The sequence below is a fragment of the Clinocottus analis genome, unplaced genomic scaffold (genome assembly GCF_023055335.1).
Source record: "Clinocottus analis isolate CAN_PGR_092001 unplaced genomic scaffold, fCliAna1.0.p SCAF_27, whole genome shotgun sequence".
In the NCBI taxonomy this organism is placed as follows: Eukaryota; Metazoa; Chordata; class Actinopteri; order Perciformes; family Cottidae; genus Clinocottus; species Clinocottus analis.
The window spans coordinates 3,821,664-3,841,224 of record NW_027176009.1 but is presented as its reverse complement, the minus strand read 5'-3'; the positions used below and the strand labels follow the sequence as shown (position 1 = coordinate 3,841,224).

General features: G+C 42.3%; 4 protein-coding genes and 3 non-coding genes across 8 annotated transcripts; 2 read left to right on the top strand and 5 right to left on the bottom strand.

The window, feature by feature from the left end:
• Positions 1–290: 290 nt before the first annotated feature.
• Positions 291–3,067, bottom strand: pgam1b (phosphoglycerate mutase 1b). The gene is made up of 4 exons (XM_068592627.1): positions 2,692–3,067; positions 1,424–1,698; positions 1,134–1,314; positions 291–943 (listed from the first exon to the last, which is right to left on the bottom strand). Exons 1-4 carry the CDS (start codon positions 2,828–2,830, stop codon positions 774–776), a joined length of 765 nt encoding a protein of 254 aa, XP_068448728.1. The 5' UTR covers positions 2,831–3,067; the 3' UTR covers positions 291–773.
• Positions 3,068–4,081: 1,014 nt separating this feature from the next.
• On the top strand, positions 4,082–9,585 carry pi4k2a (phosphatidylinositol 4-kinase type 2 alpha). The gene is made up of 9 exons (XM_068592623.1): positions 4,082–4,587; positions 6,380–6,580; positions 6,675–6,806; positions 6,956–7,109; positions 7,295–7,353; positions 7,452–7,551; positions 7,835–7,968; positions 8,205–8,264; positions 8,405–9,585. The coding sequence occupies exons 1-9, from the start codon at positions 4,249–4,251 to the stop codon at positions 8,564–8,566; spliced, it is 1,341 nt and encodes a 446-aa protein (XP_068448724.1). The 5' UTR covers positions 4,082–4,248; the 3' UTR covers positions 8,567–9,585.
• avpi1 (arginine vasopressin induced 1) lies at positions 9,539–12,727 on the bottom strand. 2 transcript variants are annotated; one of them, XM_068592624.1, is made up of 3 exons: positions 12,645–12,727; positions 11,257–11,701; positions 9,539–9,945 (listed from the first exon to the last, which is right to left on the bottom strand). In XM_068592624.1, exons 2-3 carry the CDS (start codon positions 11,625–11,627, stop codon positions 9,750–9,752), a joined length of 567 nt encoding a protein of 188 aa, XP_068448725.1. In that variant the 5' UTR covers positions 11,628–11,701; positions 12,645–12,727; the 3' UTR covers positions 9,539–9,749. The 2 variants fall into 2 exon arrangements, with proteins under 2 accessions (XP_068448725.1, XP_068448726.1); XM_068592625.1 differs by having other exon boundaries at positions 11,257–11,648; positions 12,645–12,722.
• Positions 12,728–14,342: 1,615 nt separating this feature from the next.
• Positions 14,343–19,429, top strand: LOC137795036 (uncharacterized). Its single transcript, XM_068592248.1, has 4 exons — positions 14,343–14,933; positions 15,276–15,482; positions 19,061–19,222; positions 19,334–19,429. Exons 1-4 carry the CDS (start codon positions 14,616–14,618, stop codon positions 19,427–19,429), a joined length of 783 nt encoding a protein of 260 aa, XP_068448349.1. The 5' UTR covers positions 14,343–14,615.
• LOC137795292 (5S ribosomal RNA) lies at positions 16,309–16,427 on the bottom strand. Its single transcript, XR_011078389.1, has one exon. It is a non-coding gene; the product is annotated as a 5S ribosomal RNA (ribosomal RNA).
• LOC137795290 (5S ribosomal RNA) lies at positions 16,799–16,917 on the bottom strand. The gene has a single exon (XR_011078388.1). It is a non-coding gene; the product is annotated as a 5S ribosomal RNA (ribosomal RNA).
• On the bottom strand, positions 17,290–17,408 carry LOC137795286 (5S ribosomal RNA). The gene has a single exon (XR_011078384.1). It is a non-coding gene; the product is annotated as a 5S ribosomal RNA (ribosomal RNA).
• Positions 19,430–19,561: the final 132 nt, after the last annotated feature.

Below are 19,561 nucleotides of genomic sequence, written 5' to 3'. Positions count from 1 at the left end.
TGCATACATTATAATTTGTTATCTATAATATATTATTGGCACCTTTAGTAAATATAACTAGGCTGTAAAAAAACATTTTGTCCATCCTCTTGGTGTTTCACTCAGAATATTAACAATAAACATACCTTTTCATTAAAGTAAAATTACAGAATTGTTTTTTACAGCCTGTTTTGCTTAGATTTAAAGTAACAGTGGCAATTATTACACAGTGCCCCTCAGCATAACTTAATAAAACCAAAAGGCTGTTTGTTTTCTAAGTTCAAATAATAAATAGACGCCAGACACCGATATAAGATTTCATCACATAATGGCTTACAACATTTATTATTTTTCTCACAATGCCACAGCAAACAATAATCAGCAGTGCAGAACAACTTGTCCTTTTGACAACAGGCAGTGTTTCTTTATAGGTTATACCATTCCCTCTAAGCCTTACATAAATGGATTGAAAAAGGAATGAGTACATGGGATGACTGCAGGGTTTGTCGAGGTTTGCTCCCATTTGCTGGTCCCAAATTTTGCATTTTGGTCAGTGTTTAAATTATATTACTGGTAATATCTATTGTGTAATAACTACATGGATGTTTCAGTAGATCATAAAGTAAAGACTAATGATATTAATTGTGTGAAAGCTGAGTATTCAAAATAAAGTGCACACTGTTTGTGTGGTGTGTGTGTGTGATGACAGTAACAGTAAATGATCTTGTAATAAGTGAACAACACACGATGGATATCTGTAGTCTATCTCATAGCTCATCCAGGGGGTGTGGTGTCTATTTCTTGGCTTTGCCCTGAGCAGCCACAGCTTCCATGGCCTTCTTGACAGTCTCCTCATCTCCCAGGAACTGCATGGGTCCTAAAGGCTTCAGGTTTTTGTCCAGCTCATACACAATGGGGATACCTGTGGGCAGATTTAACTCCATAATGGCCTCCTCTGACATACCTGGGAAAACAGTAACAGACATACAAAGCTTATAATCCATTTGCATGGAGCAGACTAAAACAGGACAGTTTCATTTCAAGAGTATATATATATTTTTATATTTGTTTAACAATTTCAAAGGGATCAATAAACGCAAACATTATAGAATTAAACCGTTGAGCACCTCAAAAGTCTCTGCTCTGTCTCTTACCCTCGAGATGCTTGACGATACCCCGGAGACTGTTGCCATGGGCAGCGATCAGTACCCTCTTTCCCTCTTTGATCTGAGGAACGATCTCTTCGTTCCAGAAGGGCAGAGCCCGGGCAATGGTGTCCTTCAGGCTCTCACAACTAGGAAGCTGGTCCTCCGTCAGGTCGGCATAACGCCGGTCCTACAAAAGAGGCAATTGATGTCATCATTTTAGCCGTGTGGCTTCATCATCAAGTAAAACACATGTCTGCATTTGTAAGACAGAAAGACAGGTTTTCCTGTGGCGTCACCTTGCTGATGCTCTGATAGAAGTCATGCTCCTCATCCATGGATGGGGGAGGAGTGTCAAAAGAGCGCCTCCAGATCTTGACCTGGGCATCTCCATGTTTTGCTGCGGTTTCAGCCTTATTCAGCCCAGTCAGGCCACCGTAGTGGCGCTCATTAAGGCGCCAGGTCCGGTGGACGGGCAGCCACATCTGGTCAATGCTGTCCAGAACAAACCACAGGGTGCGGATCGCCCTCTTGAGGACAGAGGTGTAGCAAATATCGAATTCATAGCCAGCGTCTGAGGTTAATCAGAGTGAGGACATAAAAAATGGATATGTATTGGCATTTAAGACACAAAGAGAAAGGATTCAATATAGTATGCAAGTGCAGGGCTGCATCAAAATAAAATGTGTTTTTGTTACAGAAATGAAAAAGTCAGCTCCCCCCCCCCCCCCCCCCATCTCCTCTAATGTTTCTATTTTTGCTTAGTCAGGGGCAGTGCTATGGGGCACTGGCAGACTGGAGGCTCTGCAGCAAGTGTCTGCAGAGGATTTTTGAGGTCACACAAAACCAACAGGAGTATGTGTCACACAGAAAGAATTACGTCAAATAAAACGGACTGGCCTCTCTGTCTGTCCTTGAATAAAGACATTCTTATAGTCAACTCACACAAGTTTGTGGACTAGTCGATTTAATCGACAGGTCTGTAAAACTGAGTTTCTCCACCAGGAAGCACACGAAAGCCCCACTTTTACATGTGTTTACAGGATATGCTCATAGGTTTCATGGAGGGATCACTCAGCAAACAGCCGTAATCTATACTGATAACAGAGGATTCTCTCCTCAGTGGCATGCACTTGTCCTCCATTATTAGAGTAAGGGCTGAATCTGTGGGCTTTTTCATTTTTTTTTGTTCAATACACCACAAATAGTATGTCTGAGTATGAGAGCTGTATTCAACATGTTAACTTCACCTACTTCACTACAATCCACAACACAGTATATACCATGGGCCCAGGCAAAAAAAAAAGGGTCCAGCAGAAACTGTGTGACCTGCTGTGCCATATGGCTGACCATTAGCAGCATCTACATTCTCATTTTCCTCTCAAAGACTAACAGCAGCAGCCTGATAAACACAACGATGCAGTCGCTGCTGCTGCTGCTGCTGCTGCTGACTCGTCTGCTATTGCAGTGGCTACCTGTTCCCCGTCCGTCAGAGTTGCATAAGCACCGTTTTGCTAATCCATGACCGAGGGAAAGGCCGATTAGGCCGTGCGGCGTTATCTGGTACCTTTCAAGGCCTGCCCGCCTCTCTTGGCCTCGTGCTCCCCGGTCTCGCTCAGGTCGGCGTCGAACCAGCCGCAGAAGCGGTTCTCCTGGTTCCAGCAGCTTTCTCCATGGCGGATCAGCACCAGCTTGTACGCAGCCATCCTCTCACCGATGCCCTCTGCGCTGTATTTCCGGTATATGCGACTTGAGTGACTCTTCTTAAAATGCAGCAGAGTTGTCCTGGTTTTGCCGCAACTTCGAAGACGGCTACAAAAAAGCAGACGCAGTATTTTGGGTAATCTGGAGGGTTGGTCTGCTGCAGGTGTGGAGAGAGTTGGTCGATTCGTACTTGACAGATTTCACGACACGAGCGCTCTTCCTGCTATTTTCCACCAATCAGAGGACGAGCTACGTGCGCCGGAGGAGGAGGAGGAGGAATAGGATGAGCACAGCTGCACGTCCACACACGCCTTCAGTTCATCCTGGTGGTGCACATTATGAGAAGCATGTCTGGTGACACAAACAACAAAACAATACATCTGTATTGGTTTACCTTTTTATTTAGTATCTGGAATTTCCTCAATTTGTTCATGTGTCTTTCAAATGTGGCAGCATAGAAATTAGAACCATGAGACTTGCGGAAAAGGAAGACGGAGGAGTCAATCAGAACAGTACGTTTATTGTTAGGCCTAAATATAGCAAAACACTATCAAAAGAGCTGTCAAAAGAACTAAATAGGTTGCAATTGAAAAGCAATGTCCACATTTTCAAAGTAGCCACTGTGTTTTGGACATTATTCAACAGTCCCTCCTTCAAACCATAATCTGCCAAGGCTGAAGTCCAGCTTGAGTATGACACTAACTATTGAGAGCACCAGGGATCACAATTCAGTATTGATCAGTGACAACACAAATTTAGTTACGTTAAGTTAAGTTTGCACAAAAAAACAACAGTTAGGTAAACCAGAGTCAGGTTCACTATTCTCAAGTACACAGGTACACTAAATCCACAATAAGTAAATGTGTTATCCGTTAAATTAACATTAATTTACGTATTTTGTCAAATGCATTTCATTGATGAGTTCAAGACAACTTAAGAGTTTAATGTGGCTTCGTATATCCAATTAAACCAAAAATAATCAGTCGTTTTTTGCAGGTCTGACAACGGCAAGTAAGAAGACAATTCATCAGATCCATAAAAACAGCCATATTATTGTAGAAAAGAGCACTCAAGCTGCTATTGATCTGTATGGAGTTCATTGATTGGGTTAACTGGGCGGTCACGTGTCTTCCGCAGGCGGAATGATTGTGTCCAATCAGCGCGAGAGATGAGGTTGTTGACAGGAGCCTTTAAACGTTGATTGGCTAAAGATCAAAACACTAAACGATTCCCGCCTTTATCCGGAAGCTGACAGTCACATGACTTTTCCTTTTTTCTTCTTCTGTTTCCTTGTTAGCCAGCGTCAGAGCTAGCTAACTAAACAACCGTCCCACTTTCTTCACCTCTTCTATTTCGTCCTGTCGTCTCTTTCCTCTCTTTCTCAGCGAGTCAACACAACTCCTCCACCACCCCTAACATCATGGACGAGACGAGTCCGCTCGTCTCTCCGCTCCGGGACTCCGGTGATTTCAGCTACTGTCCCACAGAGCCCACCAGCCCCCGGGGCTCGTTTGGAAGCACACCGGGTTCAGTGGTGCGCATACCGGCAGGCAGCCCGGGGCGCAGCCGAGAGAGACAGCCGCTTCTGGACAGGGACCGCGGGAGCTCGCCGCGGGAGCCGCACCGGAACGAGTTCCCGGAGGATCCCGAGTTCAGAGACATCATCCGAAAGGCCGAGCGAGCCATAGAGGAGGGCATCTACCCGGAGAGGATCTACCAAGGATCCAGTGGAAGCTATTTTGTCAAAGACTCACAGGGGGTAAGATGAGAAGCTGCTAACTTGCATCTACCGATTACCAACATATGCTGTCCAATGCCTTTAGCCTCTCGTGACTTGTCGTGTGTGTGTGTGTGTGTGTGTGTGTGTGTGTGTGTCTGTGTGTCTGTCTGTGTCTGTGTGTCTGTCTGTGTCTGTGTGTCTGTGATGACAGTAACAGTAAATGGTCTTGTAAAATGGGAACAGCAATGTCTGCAAGACTGTTTGGATACAAGTGCTCGTTGCTTCTCGGAAAGGCCTCTTTCAACTAGCCTGTGATGACTTGGCAAACAGGCTATAAGGCATGCCAGCACAACAGGGACCTACAATGCACACTAATACATGACCAATTTTTCTGAAATAGAAAATAATAGATGACAAGTGTATGAAACACTAGCAGTGTGAATGCTCAAAGCAATGACATAGAAAACAGAAAGTAAGTCTCTAAGAATTGAGCAAACTCGTTACTGGTTAGATGAATCGCAAATAATAAATATTTTAGTATTTTTTTAAACTTCTTTAGCGCCCTCAAATTGTCACATCAATGCAACTGTGCTGACAGATGTTCAGATCCTTCTGCTTAGTCTGTTCGTGCAGGTCCACCTCTGACCAGTTCTCACGTGTCAAAAATAACACACATAAAAGATGCTCATCACCCTTAATTTCAGGTATGTCTCCAGTTCTTTCACAATCAGCTTTATTGGCAATAATCTGGTTTTTAAACAAAATTATTTATATATATATATACACACACAATTTGATTTAATGTTGCTCTTATTGTACATATATACAATAAACAAGATGCATATTAAAAAAATGCATTTTAAAACAGAGACAAAAAGACAATTAAAGACAACAGAGTAGTCAGAGTACAGTTTCTGCTGTATTGCAAGTCTGTGCAAAGTTTTAAGTATTTAATCAAAGATGCTGACCACACATCTGATTAGTTGCAGTCCTTATAATCACTTTATGTTTAAAAGGGTTTTACACATTCGAGACAAATTGGAGAATCAACACACGATTATAGAGCATATCTTTCCATTTGTCACCCCCGGACAACGTCTCCTGACTCTAATCATCAGATTACTGATGGTGAACTTTGATTGTAAAAGTCTTGAGCAACTCACAGACGCTGTCCTCTCACCATGTCGCTATCTACAGTGTTGGGTTGGTCCCATGTGTAAAAAAAAAAAAGAGGGAAGTGTGTCTTTTGACTTTGTTGCTTGAAACTTATTATTGTATTTACTGTCAATTTATGTTCAAGCTTTTTATTCAATGAACCCCACCTCCCTGCCCCCACCTCTCCAGTTTCTTTAGCTCGTCACCCTTGTGCTTAGTAGTCATGTGCTAGCTCGCTGTGAGGATATAATTCCCTTCAATGACCAAGTTTCACGTTGAAATCCATGACTGGGTGTAAGTCATAGTAGTGTAATGCAGCATGTGATTTCTACAATTTTCAAAAAATGTATGTTTTTCTTATCAAACACTCATGTCCTTACATTTGGCTGTGGAAAACTTCCATTAAATTCATGTCAGCTACAGTGGATTTCAAAAATGTAATTGTAATTAATCCTGTAGCATAATCCCCATATGCGTGCTCTGTATGTTTCTGACCTGTTTTAAAGTTTCAAAAGGGAAACATTGTCCTCTTTAAAATATTTAATTGTCTCACACTCAACTAAACCTTCTTTTCTTCTCCATCCCTAAACTTTCCTTTCTTAACCCTGACGGATGCTGAACCTCTCTTTCGGCTCCCTCGCTCCTCATTTTCCCGACTCTGCCTCTCTGTCTTCAGAAAATCATTGGAGTGTTCAAACCTAAGAACGAAGAGCCCTATGGCCAGCTGAACCCCAAGTGGACTAAGTGGCTCCAGAAACTCTGTTGTCCCTGCTGCTTCGGACGCGACTGTTTGGTCCTGAACCAGGGTTATCTCTCGGAGGCCGGAGCTAGCTTGGTTGACCAGAAACTAGAGCTCAACATCGTTCCCAGAACCAAAGTACTATTCAAAAAAAAACACTGCCCCCTTGTTACAAAGAGCAACAAACCATTTGGCAACGTCTGCCTCTCTTAATCAATGTTTTGCACGATAGGTGGTGTACCTGGCTAGCGAAACATTCAACTACAGTGCCATAGACAGGGTGAAGTCTCGAGGAAAGAGGCTAGCCCTGGAGAAGGTGCCTAAAGTGGGCCAGCGTTTCCACAGGATTGGACTGCCACCCAAGGTAATATCATACACATGTTGTATTACACAGGCAATTGCTTATTCTTGCAGTCATCTAAAATACAGTGCTAAGAAACAATTGATTTTGCATCCAGAGAACACATGCGCTCTGTCTAACATAAAGATCACCATCTGTTGCTACTCCGCCAGGTTGGCTCCTTCCAGCTCTTTGTTGATGGATACAAAGATGCAGATTTCTGGCTGCGGAGATTTGAAGCAGAGCCTCTGCCTGAAAACACCAACCGTCAGCTCCAGCTGCAGTTTGAGCGGCTCGTAGTCCTTGATTACATCATCAGGAACACAGGCAAGTATTGACTCTGCTCAGCACTGTCGGGCCGCGTCATCATTATGGGCTAAACACTCAGCAAAGATAACTTGTTTATTAGAATATGTGCTGTCCTAATGTCTTGAATTCATCAATTGCAGCTTTCATCTGATTATTTGGTTTGTTTGTATTTTAATCTTTTTGTTTTCCTTCCTCTTTTCTAGACAGAGGAAATGACAACTGGTTGCTGAAGTATGACCTTCCTATGGATCCTGGGAATAGGGTAAGGAGACACAGACACAGCAAGAGTCTTGAGGGTCATTTTCTAAAATGCTTACCCCAAAGACTGAACGTGTGTTTGATCCCTATATCTTCATGCAGGACACAGACTGGGTGGTAGTTAAGGATCCCATCATCAAGCTGGCAGCTATAGACAACGGCCTTGCCTTCCCCCTCAAACACCCTGACTCCTGGAGAGCCTGTAAGCACCTCAACATTGTTTTTAACCAATCTCTGGTTACCCTTAGCAGGGAGGAAGTCATGTTTTTGAAGAAACGACAACTTTTGTTTCCGCAGCGTGTCCAGTGACAGCTGTATATTCTCCATTTCTCACATTAAAATCTATATTATTGCACTTCATTTCTTTTCATTTTGATTGCGTTAATACAATATTGTAAGCTTTTCCGTTTCCGTGTCATTTTACCCGCTTTTTTTTTACAAATGTTGTGCTTGATCATTGATACATTTTATTTTCCAATCACCAGACCCATTCTACTGGGCGTGGCTTTCCCAGGCCAAAGTTCCTTTCTCCCAGGAAATCAGAGAGCTGGTCATGCCCAAACTCTCGGACCCAAATTTCATCAAAGACCTGGAGGAGGATTTATATGAATTATTCAAGGTATGAAGGGACATTTATGTGCAGAATGAAGTGGTAATAATTTAATTGTATGAAATGTGATATATATATATATATATATATATATATATATATATATATATATATATATATATATATATATATATATATATATATATATATATATATATATATATATATATATATAAACAGACAGACTCAGTTCTGTGGCTGTAAAGCTTTAGTATAACACGTGTGTGGTCTTTTGTGCCTCACAGAAAGACCCTGGTTTCGACAGAGGACAGTTTCACAAACAAGTAGCCGTAATGAGGGGGCAGGTGAGTTTTCATCTTCACAAAACACAGTTTTCAGCAGTTTGACATGCAACTAACTCTTCCTCCTTGAACAACACACTTTTCTTTTTTCCCAATTGTTTTTGTTTTCAAACTTAACTTTACGTTCTCTTTTTCATTCCAAGATCCTGAACCTGTGCCAAGCCCTGAAGGACGGTAAAACCCCCTTGCAGTTGGTCCAGATGCCCCCGGTAATCGTCGAAACAGCCAGAGCACCTCAGAGAGCCAACAGTGAGTCCTACACACAGAGTTTCCAGAGCAGAAGACCCTTCTTCACCTGGTGGTAGGAGCAATGCAGCGAAGAGGAAAAGGAGGAACAGCAGGATGCCAGAGTGAGGAGTGTTGAGGTGCTGATGAAAGACTCAGAATCTGTGAGTGCAGGTTTTTGTCCTGAAAACTGAAATAATTATCACCCTCCCCGCCTCTTATCCTGAATATTTTGGTTACAGAGATTGAGTGGGTTGAGAAATGAGGCCAAAAGAGGAAGGATTTTGCAACATATCTTTTCTGTTTGCTTCTGTGCCTTGCATGGATGTCAATGAAGAGCTAACGCCTAAACGATGAGGGCTCTGTACCTTCCTGCGAAAGAGGATTTCAGTGAGGTGTCAGACTTTCCTTTTGGACTCCTGGGTGCACATGCTGGCCAGTCAAAAGCCCCTCACGCTTTGCTTTTGGATGGGAGGTGTTACATACCATGTTTAATTTGTCTTCATACCTCTCTGCCTTTTAATCTTCCCCTCCATATTTCCTCCCAGACAGTTAAACCCTGGACTGGGGAAAGCAATTATGCCACTGGAGAGAATCAGCTTTTCTTTTTCTTTTCTTTTTTTAACAAATAAGAGACGTGTGGGCTCTCGGTGGTGTGTACGTCTTTACACAGTGAACACATGGGAACTGGTTTCACAGTTACTCATTGCACCACGTAACTGGTTGGATTAGGAGATCCGAGGTGATGTTGGAAAGCAGAGGCACTTTTGGTGAAAGACACAAAATGTTTGTTAAGCTGAGATAAGTATGACTGGCTTGCTTATTTTTTAATTATTCCACTGATGAGTTAAATCATTGGTAAAGAAGACACAATGATCCCACGTGCAGCAGGCAGAGCGGGAGTCGGTGATTCCTAGTTCACAAGCTCCTGTTTTGTCTCGGCCATGTTGATTTCTGTTCATTTTCTGGCTTGTGGGTTGGACCTAAGTGAACAACAAAGTAACTTCCTGCTGTACTGAACTGACATGAAATGTATCGTGACAATGCACTGTATAATTTGTATGTAATATTTAATGATAGATTCTAATTAAAACATATTCCATTAATACAGATTAATGATTTGTGTGTTTGTGAAATGTAAAAAGTCGGTCAGACAGTCGCACAAAACTAACAGAAAAAAAAGAAAAAAACCTAAAAGAAAACCTTCGGTGCTTCACTTGGTTCCTTCACTGTGTTTTTCCAGATTATAGTTCAGACTGTTTGTTAGTGGAGGATGCGGTGAAGGTAGCGTTCAGAATGTTTAGCATCCTCCTGTCTCGCCAACCTCCGTGAGGAAGGTTTAAAGGAGTTTTGGTTCTCTGGGAGGTCTTCCTCAGTCACCGGCAGAAATTCTCCCGAACTCGGTGCTCCGTCGGCCTCCTCGTCCTCGACAGTGCTGCTGGATAACGGCTCCTTAATCCTGCAAGACAGAGGGGTTTTTTTATAACGATACTTTCCCACATGAAATGCTGCTGTTGATTTGTTTGTGTGAATGCAGGTGTAAATTATAAACGTTTTATCTAATGAACATCAAAGTGCATCTTGTATAATGCTACTCTGCTCGTATCAACGCGTGGAAATAAAAAAGTCCCAATTGCCCTTTTTTCTTAGAAATAGGAAAAGATGAATAGCCATCCAGCAACTAAAGTGAATAAGTTGTGTGTAGCGTGACTATACATCGATCTATCGATGGATCGATAGATAGATGTATTCAACCGTTTAGCATGCAATATAAGAAGAGAATTTAGGTGATTTTGAAAAGCTTGTATCAGACAACCAGATTCCAGGTTTTCGAAGCTGTAGCACAGCTGTGCTTTGAGCTAAGATGACATCTGGTAAGCTGTTAAAATGCTGATGTTGAAAGGTTTTATGTTACCATGCTCACAATCTTAGTCCGGAGTGGCAGCAGGGTCATATAGCATTGAGCACAATGTACAACTGAGGCTGATGGGACTGTCATTACAGTAGTTTTGCAGGTATTTGTACTGGAATAATGCACATTTAGATGAAAGAAACAGCAGGGGATCACCACATTTTCTTCCTGAGGGGAACATGCATGTCTGCATAGAATGTGATGGGGACTTCTCGTAGTTGAGATATTTCAGACAGGACCAAAGTGGTGGCCCACTGATCATCTCTTGAGCCATCATGCCAACAAATTGCTGCAGGAGACCATTTTTGTTATTACTACACCTCCGTGTCCTCATACAACCATTTTGCCATCCTGTGGCTCTTCATTACGCCAACAAATCTAATTAGTGTGTGTGTGAGTGAGTGTGAGAGAGAAGAGGACATTCTTGTGAGGTCATGCTCGGTTTGTTAGGCACATGACCATTTACATGCTGCATTTCAAGACGTAGAGGTCATCTGGAGTCGAGTAAAACAGGACATTGAACACTTACACATTATTTATACATAGACTCCATAAAATGTTATTTATTTAGAAATATTTATCCTGGATTTCTTTTTGAATTTTTTTGTTTGTTTATTCTTTGTTCCATCTTCATTAACCTTTAACCAGTAACACATATACTGCTAAATACACAGATTAAATCATCTCACAAGGGGTTTTAGTATGGGTATGAAAATTTTCGCAAAAACACGGGTGGATTTTATACTCTGCAATTAAGATGAAGAGAATGTTTCACTCCTTTTCCTTTTAACTCCTCATCATCATATCGCTTGTTTACTTCCTTTCTGGCCTCTCCTTCCATTTAAAGGCGTCACTCACCTGAGATACCCGCATTCTCTGAGCCACCTGTGGTCTCTGTATCCCTCTGCTCTCATCCCAGCTTTATTCCTCGCTCGCACTCGGAGCCCCACCAAGGCCTGGGCCAGCCCTGCCTCATCCCCCCTGTCCTCTTCTTCCTCTTCCTTGGCCTCCTCTTCCCTCTGCGTTTCTGCATCCATCCCTCGCCACACCAGCTTCGCCCGATGTTCAGCGTTTCGGTCTCCTGCTGTTTTGAACAACTTGTGCAGCTGGTGCAGGTTGACCCCTGTAAAGATGTTGGAGCATCCAGACTTCCTGCTTCGCTGATTGGAACGTTTCCACTGCACTGGCAGGCCATCCTCGGAGGAGCTGGATGCTGGGGCCTCTGCCATGTTGCGGGGATGGTGAGCTTCCTGGTGGTGAGGAGGACAATATCAGGAGGGGAGGTGGCTGACAGGAAGATAAGCTGAAGGGGGAGAAATGAGAGAGCCTAAATTGGTCAAACTAATGAGATCACAGCCCCAAGCAAAGCTCAAGCCTTCAGTCAGCTGACACATTTCCATGGCTGCAGCCAAAAACCCAGTTATTTTTCTAGTCTGATAAAGACTCATCCCATTATTCATTAAATTAAGCTGTCAACTATTTTCTCAATTTTGGGCCTTAAAATGTCTTAAAATTATGAAAATTTTCTTTTCAAAATACCAAGTTGGCATAAGCATATTGCTTGTATTGTCCACCAAAAGTCCCAAACACAAAAATATGTATATATATAATTAATATTAATAATAATAATAATTGTATTGATAATAATAAGGTAATATACTATTTGAAATGAGGCACTGTTTATATGCAAGCAAAAACAAACCACAGCCTATAAGTGACAACAAGCTATAGCGATAGAATTGTAAGTCCTAAGGTATTACATTTTTCACATCTTGTGGCTAGTATTTTTCAGGTTTTATGTCATATTCAAATATTAGAAAAATAGTCAATAGCATGCCACTCTTTCTCATGTAATTTCCCTTTATGAGAGAAGTAAAATCCTGGGGGATTTGGTTTACATATGTTTACTATAAAAAATATCTTTACATCAGAATCAGCTTTATTGGCCATGTTTGTGTAAACACACACACTGTGTAAACACACATGGCCAATAAAGCTGGAATTTGACTCTGGTTACACGTTGCTCTTACATACACAATATAGAATAATCAAGATAGATATATTTTTTTCAACATAAAAGACAACAGTAGTCAAAAATAGTGCAAAGTAGTGCAGATGTAGGTGTCTGATTAATTGTTTATCAGAGTAACGGCCAGTGGAGAATCTGCAAATATAGTCCACAGTAAATGAAAAACCTCCACAATATCTTAAACAATGGTATAATGTAGTATAATGCGAGTGCTTACCGCCCCTCTGTAGTTTGAACGAGAAGAACTGTAACGTGCGCCGACAGCAGACAAACAACCTGGACACGCGCTAATGCCGAGCCGACCCACTTGCAGTGACGCGCGACGCGCGTCACTTGAATCCAAAAGAGTAATCCATGAATGACGTCAGTGTCGAGGCACAGGCCTCATACCAAGACGTATCTTGAAAAGAGAAGGGGAGAAAACAGCCAACAAGTCCAAGAAAGAACACATTATAGAGTGGATTGTTATTTCAAACAATGGTTTCAACTGTGAGACATTATCACACCCACACACACACACACACACACACACACACACACACACACACCCACACACACACAATTGGAAAGCCAAAGAAAACAGATTGTCCCACTGCAATAATTGGAGTTAATTGTTAAATTATATTTTCCTTTGAAATGTAATGTAAATCTTAAAGTGTCTCAGCATGCCATTAGCTGACTTGGACATATTTGATTATTTCCAACACTTAATAAGGCCTTATTGTGTGTGTTTTTCTGCAGTGATAGTTATTAACAACTACTGCATACCAATGGCTTGCAATGTGGGTAGACCATTGAACATGGACACAAAAGATCTACACAGTACCAACCTGCAGCGCTACAAGTGAATTTTACGCTTGTGCTTAGGTTGACTGTTGATTCCCCTCCACAAAGTCTCCACTGTACACAACTAAAGGTTTCATTACAACTCCAGATGCATCGAGTGGTCTGCTAAAATTTAATTTGTGGGTCAGGCTGTGCTGAGGCCAATTAAAACATTAAAACAGAGTCCTTTGATGTGTGCTTTACTTCCTGCTTGGTGCTCTCAGCAGCTTTTCCCTCATTCTTTCCCTCAGATCTCTTTCGTTTTGGGGATCTGGTCTCGCTGGATGTAGGCAGTGGGTGCACTTAACCATGAGGCCCAATAGTGATCAGGTTGAATAGCTGCTGCTCTCCAGTGCCTGTTCCCTTCATTGCAGCTTTTATAGATCTCTATTAATCCACTCTGGGTTATTGATGTAAATGTATGAAATTATGAATAAATTCCAGGATTTATCAAAGGGTCTCGTTGTGTAATGATTGGCCACCAAGGGGCGCTATCTTCCTGCCATCTGCAGTCGGGTGAGGACCCACGTGTTCAATTAGGGTCGTTCGAGACGAGCCAGTTCTGCGCAGAATCGTTCGCTGGCGATCGACACTGCAGCGGCTCTCGACCCTGCCTGGCCCAGTGCATGATGGGAAACGCATGGCTGTCGCCACATCAGAGAGCTGATTGGCTCTTAAATCTGACAGCAAACACCATGTGTTGTAGTAAATCCTTATTTTATGTGTAGTTGTAATTCTTAACGCTTGATTGTTGACTATTAGGTTCGGTTTAATCTAAAAACATATTTTGTGTGGTCGTATTTGTATAACACAAATCAAAACCTGTGGTAATGTATTTCACAGTCAGACAAAAACAACAACAAAGGATGCAGATACACACACATTTCTGCATGAATATATATATTTATAATCACATATGAATACATTCAAACGTGATCTGTATACAGGAAGTATTTTATTTTGTAACTTCCTTTTAATACTTTGAAGGCAGCTGAAAACTGTCCGACTTGATCGCAGTTTTTTGTCAACGCTTCCCGCAACGGCCGCTGCTCTACGTCCGGATTACAGGCGAGGCGAAGCTCTAACGAACGAGCCTATTGTTAAGGGTCAATAAGGGGTCATTTATACTCGGGTTTTACGCAGAGACGCAAGTACGCAAGGGTTACCTTGCGTAGTCACTTCAGCCATCTTGTGTGCTTGCGCGCGTCGCCCAAAATTTCTGACTATTCGACAAAGCTACGCAAGTCGTTCGCAGGCCGCAAGACTGTGATTGGTCTGCTAACCACATCCTTTCCGAGTCTCGCATTTCCGGTTTCATAGCATAATACCGCCATTTTTAAAAGCCATAGCAGAAACGGGAACAATGGAGCCCGTTGAAGAACGTTTGGCTGAAGAGGTCCGCAAATATGAGCATTTATACAACCCGTCTTTGGCTGAGTTTAAGGACACGCAGATGGCGGTAAATTCCTGGAGGGAGATATCGGCGAACCTCGGTATGCAGGTCGAGGAGTGCACAAGGCTATGGAGGAAACTCCGAGATAAATTTGTGCGGCAAAAAAAGTCTATGAGGAGCAGCAGAAACGGTGCAGGGGGGAGGAAGCATGTCCCTGCCCTTTATCATTCCTTATTGTGGTTGGCACCACATATAAAACACCGGAAGACATCGTCCCACTACGACAAGGTAAATACAAAGTTCTTGGTTTTTGAACAGCCTCTGTGTGTTCGAGCTAGTACGCCAGCAGTGTGATCAGAGTGGGAGAGTTCACATAGTTGATTTCTAGTCTCCTTCAACATATCATTTAGGATGATAACCTTTGCCATTGTGGCTACAATCTGTTTTCATATCGCTAAAGCACTGTGGGCGAGTATTGCAAACACAGAGCAACTGTCTGTTCTTAAAGTGCCCACACTGTTGACGTAAGGAATGCAGTTATGTTACTTTCACCATTGTAGCCATATTGCTAACAGACCAACTATATGTTCTTTACCGGCTCTGTCCACCCCATCTCCTCTGACCCGCAAGGCCCCCAGAAGAAGGGAGAGGGAGCTGGACCCGAAGGAGCAGGCGGAGTCGGAGCTTCTTGAACAGAGACGGGCCCCTTTCATGAACGGCAAGGAAGAGGATGAGGAAACGAGATTTGCAGCGGCTTTAGTTGACGTGCTCAGGAGCATGCCGGCATATAAAAGACTTGAAGCAAGGCGCCGCCTATACAACATCGCGGTCGACATGGTGACTGAATGAACGCACGCCGGACACAACATTCTTTAAATGGCCATTTTAAATAGTTTAATTTTCGCACTTTTTACTTATATTTTGCACCTTTTTTTTTGCACATTCTACTATATTTTGCTTCTTTTTATTGTGTTTGATTTAATACAAAATTACTTTGTTCTGAAACAGTTGGGTTTGTTTGTTTTTTTCAAATTATATTTACGTGGCTTAAAGTCAGCACAACAGGTAAGATCATAATGTATGAAATTCTAGCAGGTCTCTTGGTGTTCATACAGCCTGCTTTATAAATAAGACTGATCATATGCCTATCATAAGACACTATGCTAAATAGTTTTATAGTATTTGAATAGCGTATAGAAACGGATTTATAGGGGTCGCCAGCCACCAGTCTGCGCCACTCACCAGGCTGTACTGATCCTCCTGACTCTGCATCAGAGTAACCGTCTAGTATGTAGCAGCCCCCGGGTGTGTTTGCCTCATCTGTACAGGCCAGCCCAGGTAATAGTGTAAAACCACACAGGCCTTGATAACATCCACACTGAATCACAGCTGCAAGCTCAAGGTTGTATGTTATCTGGTGTCAGGGTTCTTTGCTCTAAACGTCAGGGTTCTATGCTGTGCACTCGGGATTATTTGCCCGACCCTGCTTAGCTTCCAAGATCAGATGGGATCGGGCGTGTTCAGGGTGGTATGGCCGTAAGCAAAGACTAAGCTGTGCCCTCAGGATTCTGTGCTCTGACCTCAGCTAGTTCCAAAATGAGAAAAAGAGCCTGTGGTTTTTTTTTTTTTCAAAAAAGGAGTGGGACAATAAATTTAAAAAAAAAGCTTACAGCACCTGGTATTCCCAGGCGGTCTCCCATCCAAGTACTGACCAGGCCCGACCCTGCTTAGCTTCCGAGATCAGACGAGATCGGGCGTGTTCAGGGTGGTATGGCTGTAAGCAAAGACTGAGCTCTCCAAACGGGGTTTTAACGACTGGAGTGATCATTAGTTTCAGCAATCAGGTGTGAGAAAAGCTCGGTATCTCGTTCAAGTAGATCAGACCCAACGTTGTTTTTCTTCACTTGATAAAATACACTCTCAATGTTCCCTTATTAAAGACTATGTTGTGCCGCTCTTACTGGAGCATTAGCACTGAATTCCAGCTGTTAGCTCAAGGTTCTATGTTCTCTGATGTCAGAGTTCTATGCTCTAAACCTCAGGGTTCTATGCTGTGCCTCAGGATTCTGTGCTCTGACCTCAGCAAAATGAGAAAATGAGCCTGTGGGGTTTTTTTTCTTCAAAAAAGGAGTGAGAAAATAAATTTTTAAAAAAGCTTACAGCACCTGGTATTCCCAGGCGGTCTCCCATCCAAGTACTGACCAGGCCCGACCCTGCTTAGCTTCCGAGATCAGACGAGATCGGGCGTGTTCAGGGTGGTATGGCCGTAAGCAAAGACTGAGCTCACCAAACGGGGTTTTAACGACTGGAGTGATCATTAGTTTCAGCAATTGGGTGTGAGAAAAGCTCGGTATCTCGTTCAAGTAGATCAGACCCGACGTTGTTTTTCTTCACTTGATAAAATACACTCTTAATGTTCCCTTATTAAAGACTATGTTGTGCCGCTCTTACTGGAGCATTAGCACTGAATTCCAGCTGTAAGCTCAAGGTTCTATGTTCTCTGATGTCAGAGTTCTATGCTCTAAACCTCAGGGTTCGATGCTGTGCCCTCAGGATTCTGTGCTCTGACCTCAGCAAAATGAGAAAATGAGCCTGTGGGGGTTTTTTTCTTCAAAAAAGGAGTGAGAAAATAAATTTAAAAAAAAGCTTACAGCACCTGGTATTCCCAGGCGGTCTCCCATCCAAGTACTGACCAGGCCCGACCCTGCTTAGCTTCCGAGATCAGACGAGATCGGGCGTGTTCAGGGTGGTATGGCCGTAAGCAAAGGTTAAGCTCTCCAAATGGGGTTTTAACGACTGGAGAGATCGTTAGTTTCAGCGATCAGGTGTGAAAAAAGCATAAAATCCAGAGGGATAGTTCTAAAATGACAAAATAAGCCTGTCTTGAGGTTCATTCCTCGGACCTCAAGGTTCTCTGATTCCACTCCAGGGTTCTATGCTCTGACCTGTAAGTTATTTGCTCTGATCTCAGAGTTCTTTTCTATCTTAGGGGTTATTTGATCTGAAGGTTTTATGCTCCAACCTCAAGGTTCTATGTTCTCTGATGTCAGGTTTATATGCTCTAAACCTCAGGGTTTTATGCTCTGACCTCCAGGTTCTATGCTCTTATCGCAGGGTTCAACACTCTGACTTCAAGATTCTATGTTCTCTGATCTGTTCTTTAAACTCAGGGTTCTATGCTCTTATCTCAGGGTTCTATGCTCCGACCTCAGGTTCTTTGCTGTTCTTTCCAGAGTTCTATTATTGGGTTTTTATGTTGGTATATCTCAACATAGTAAGTGGTTATCATTTATTTCAATGGAAACCATTCAAGTATACCAGGTATAGCTCTCACAGTGAGTATATAATGTTGATCAGGTTGCTGCTGCTCTCCAGTGCCTGTTGCCTTTGTTGTATCATATCTTACATTGGAAGATTTGTATAGCTCTCTGTTAATCCACTCTGGGTTCTTGAGGTAAATATATAAATACATTTCTGTATTTGTCAAAGTCTTGATTTATAATGTAAAAAAATCAAGACTGATCAAGACTTGATTTATAATGATTAGCCACCAAAGTGCACCATTTTTCTTGTCTTCAGTGGTTGGGTGAGAACTCAGGTGTTACATTTTACAGGTATATGCCTCAGACTCACAGACACACAAGCCTGTAAACCTGTATGTACTTTCAAACATGATTACTGAAAATGATGGATTCAAGTCAGAGTTAAATACATAATTATACAGGCAGTGTCTGATGTATTTTTATAAATATATTCACATTTTTGTTTTTCAAAAATGTATCAATTTGGGCCTCTCTCCACACTCTTGAAAATGGGGACACATGAATGTAATTCATGTATTGCTTTACTGATGCATTACAAAAAGCTATTATTCAAATACTCAAATTGCCTCTCTGCTCTTTTACTGTAGAGCTGACTGCGACTGGCCAGTATTACAAGGAGTCTTATTACAGTTTATTATCTTTAAGAATAAGAAAAACTAAAAAGACTGAGACAATCAACACAAATCAAATAATCAATTCCAAGACTTGGGTCTCCCAACTTGTGACAGTTTTGTACATTTATTTATTTATTTTTTTAAAAATCATAACAACTTGCAACTCTGAGTTAAAGTAATACAAACGAGTGATAATCATTCAAACATTTCCCATAAACAAAAGCCTAATGCTGCTGAGAAGCTGTTGTAAGAACACAAACTGTTAACTATGCTGACGAGAAGAGATTTCACTCATTACTTTTCACCTTTATGTACACTGAACATAACAGAGCTTGTAATGTTTCTTCCTATAGCCTCTGAAGGCAACTTAATTATCAACTTAATCAATGAACAAATTAACAGGTGCGTCGCATGCTCAACAGATATTTAAGCGCCCGTGATTCTCCTTCTTCCATCTTCATCATTCCTCTCGTCGCAGAAGCAGAAATACGGACCTTTATCGTTTCTCGCCAACATGACTGGGGTTTTGACTGGACTGCTGAGGGCTCGGAGGGCTCTTGCTCACAACACTGGTGTGATGATCCAACCGAGAGCAAGTTACATCCGCGGCAAACCACCCAAAGATAAAATTGGCGCTGGGGTAAGATGACGAAAAAGTCCTGTCAAAATTTTCAGAAGCTGGAAAAATGTCTTGCAATTAAGAACCGAAAACGTATGTTGAATGTGACAGTAACATGACCATGTCCTGCAGCAAACTATATTCGTGCTGACCGTGATGACTGTGACCCTCCTCGGGCCTTCTGGGTGGATCCTTGGCCACCTGGACGAATATAAATCCCGTCGTTGATGAACGAGGGGCCCTGAAAGCATCAGTTGCACGCGCTAAAGTCACTATGCATGCTGTTAAAGTGCAATTTGAACCCTGTCGGGTGTTTTAACATAATAAACTTGAGTGTATCAATTTTAATTTCGTCAAACT

Coding starts and splice junctions, on each gene's coding strand:
- pi4k2a (XM_068592623.1), top strand. CDS start 4,249: ATGGACGAGACGAGTCCGCTCGTCTCTCCGCTCCGGGACTCCGGTGAT. Junction 4,588..6,379: donor TTGTCAAAGACTCACAGGGG/GTAAGATGAGAA, acceptor CTCTGTCTTCAG/AAAATCATTGGAGTGTTCAA. Junction 7,552..7,834: donor CCCTGACTCCTGGAGAGCCT/GTAAGCACCTCA, acceptor TCCAATCACCAG/ACCCATTCTACTGGGCGTGG.
- LOC137795036 (XM_068592248.1), top strand. CDS start 14,616: ATGGAGCCCGTTGAAGAACGTTTGGCTGAAGAGGTCCGCAAATATGAG. Junction 14,934..15,275: donor CATCGTCCCACTACGACAAG/GTAAATACAAAG, acceptor CTGACCCGCAAG/GCCCCCAGAAGAAGGGAGAG. Junction 19,223..19,333: donor AAGATAAAATTGGCGCTGGG/GTAAGATGACGA, acceptor CATGTCCTGCAG/CAAACTATATTCGTGCTGAC.
- avpi1 (XM_068592624.1), bottom strand. CDS start 11,627: ATGGCAGAGGCCCCAGCATCCAGCTCCTCCGAGGATGGCCTGCCAGTG. Junction 9,946..11,256: donor AGAGAATGCGGGTATCTCAG/GTGAGTGACGCC, acceptor TCTGTCTTGCAG/GATTAAGGAGCCGTTATCCA.
- pgam1b (XM_068592627.1), bottom strand. CDS start 2,830: ATGGCTGCGTACAAGCTGGTGCTGATCCGCCATGGAGAAAGCTGCTGG. Junction 1,699..2,691: donor AGGCGGGCAGGCCTTGAAAG/GTACCAGATAAC, acceptor GATTAACCTCAG/ACGCTGGCTATGAATTCGAT. Junction 944..1,133: donor TATCGTCAAGCATCTCGAGG/GTAAGAGACAGA, acceptor CTGTTTTCCCAG/GTATGTCAGAGGAGGCCATT.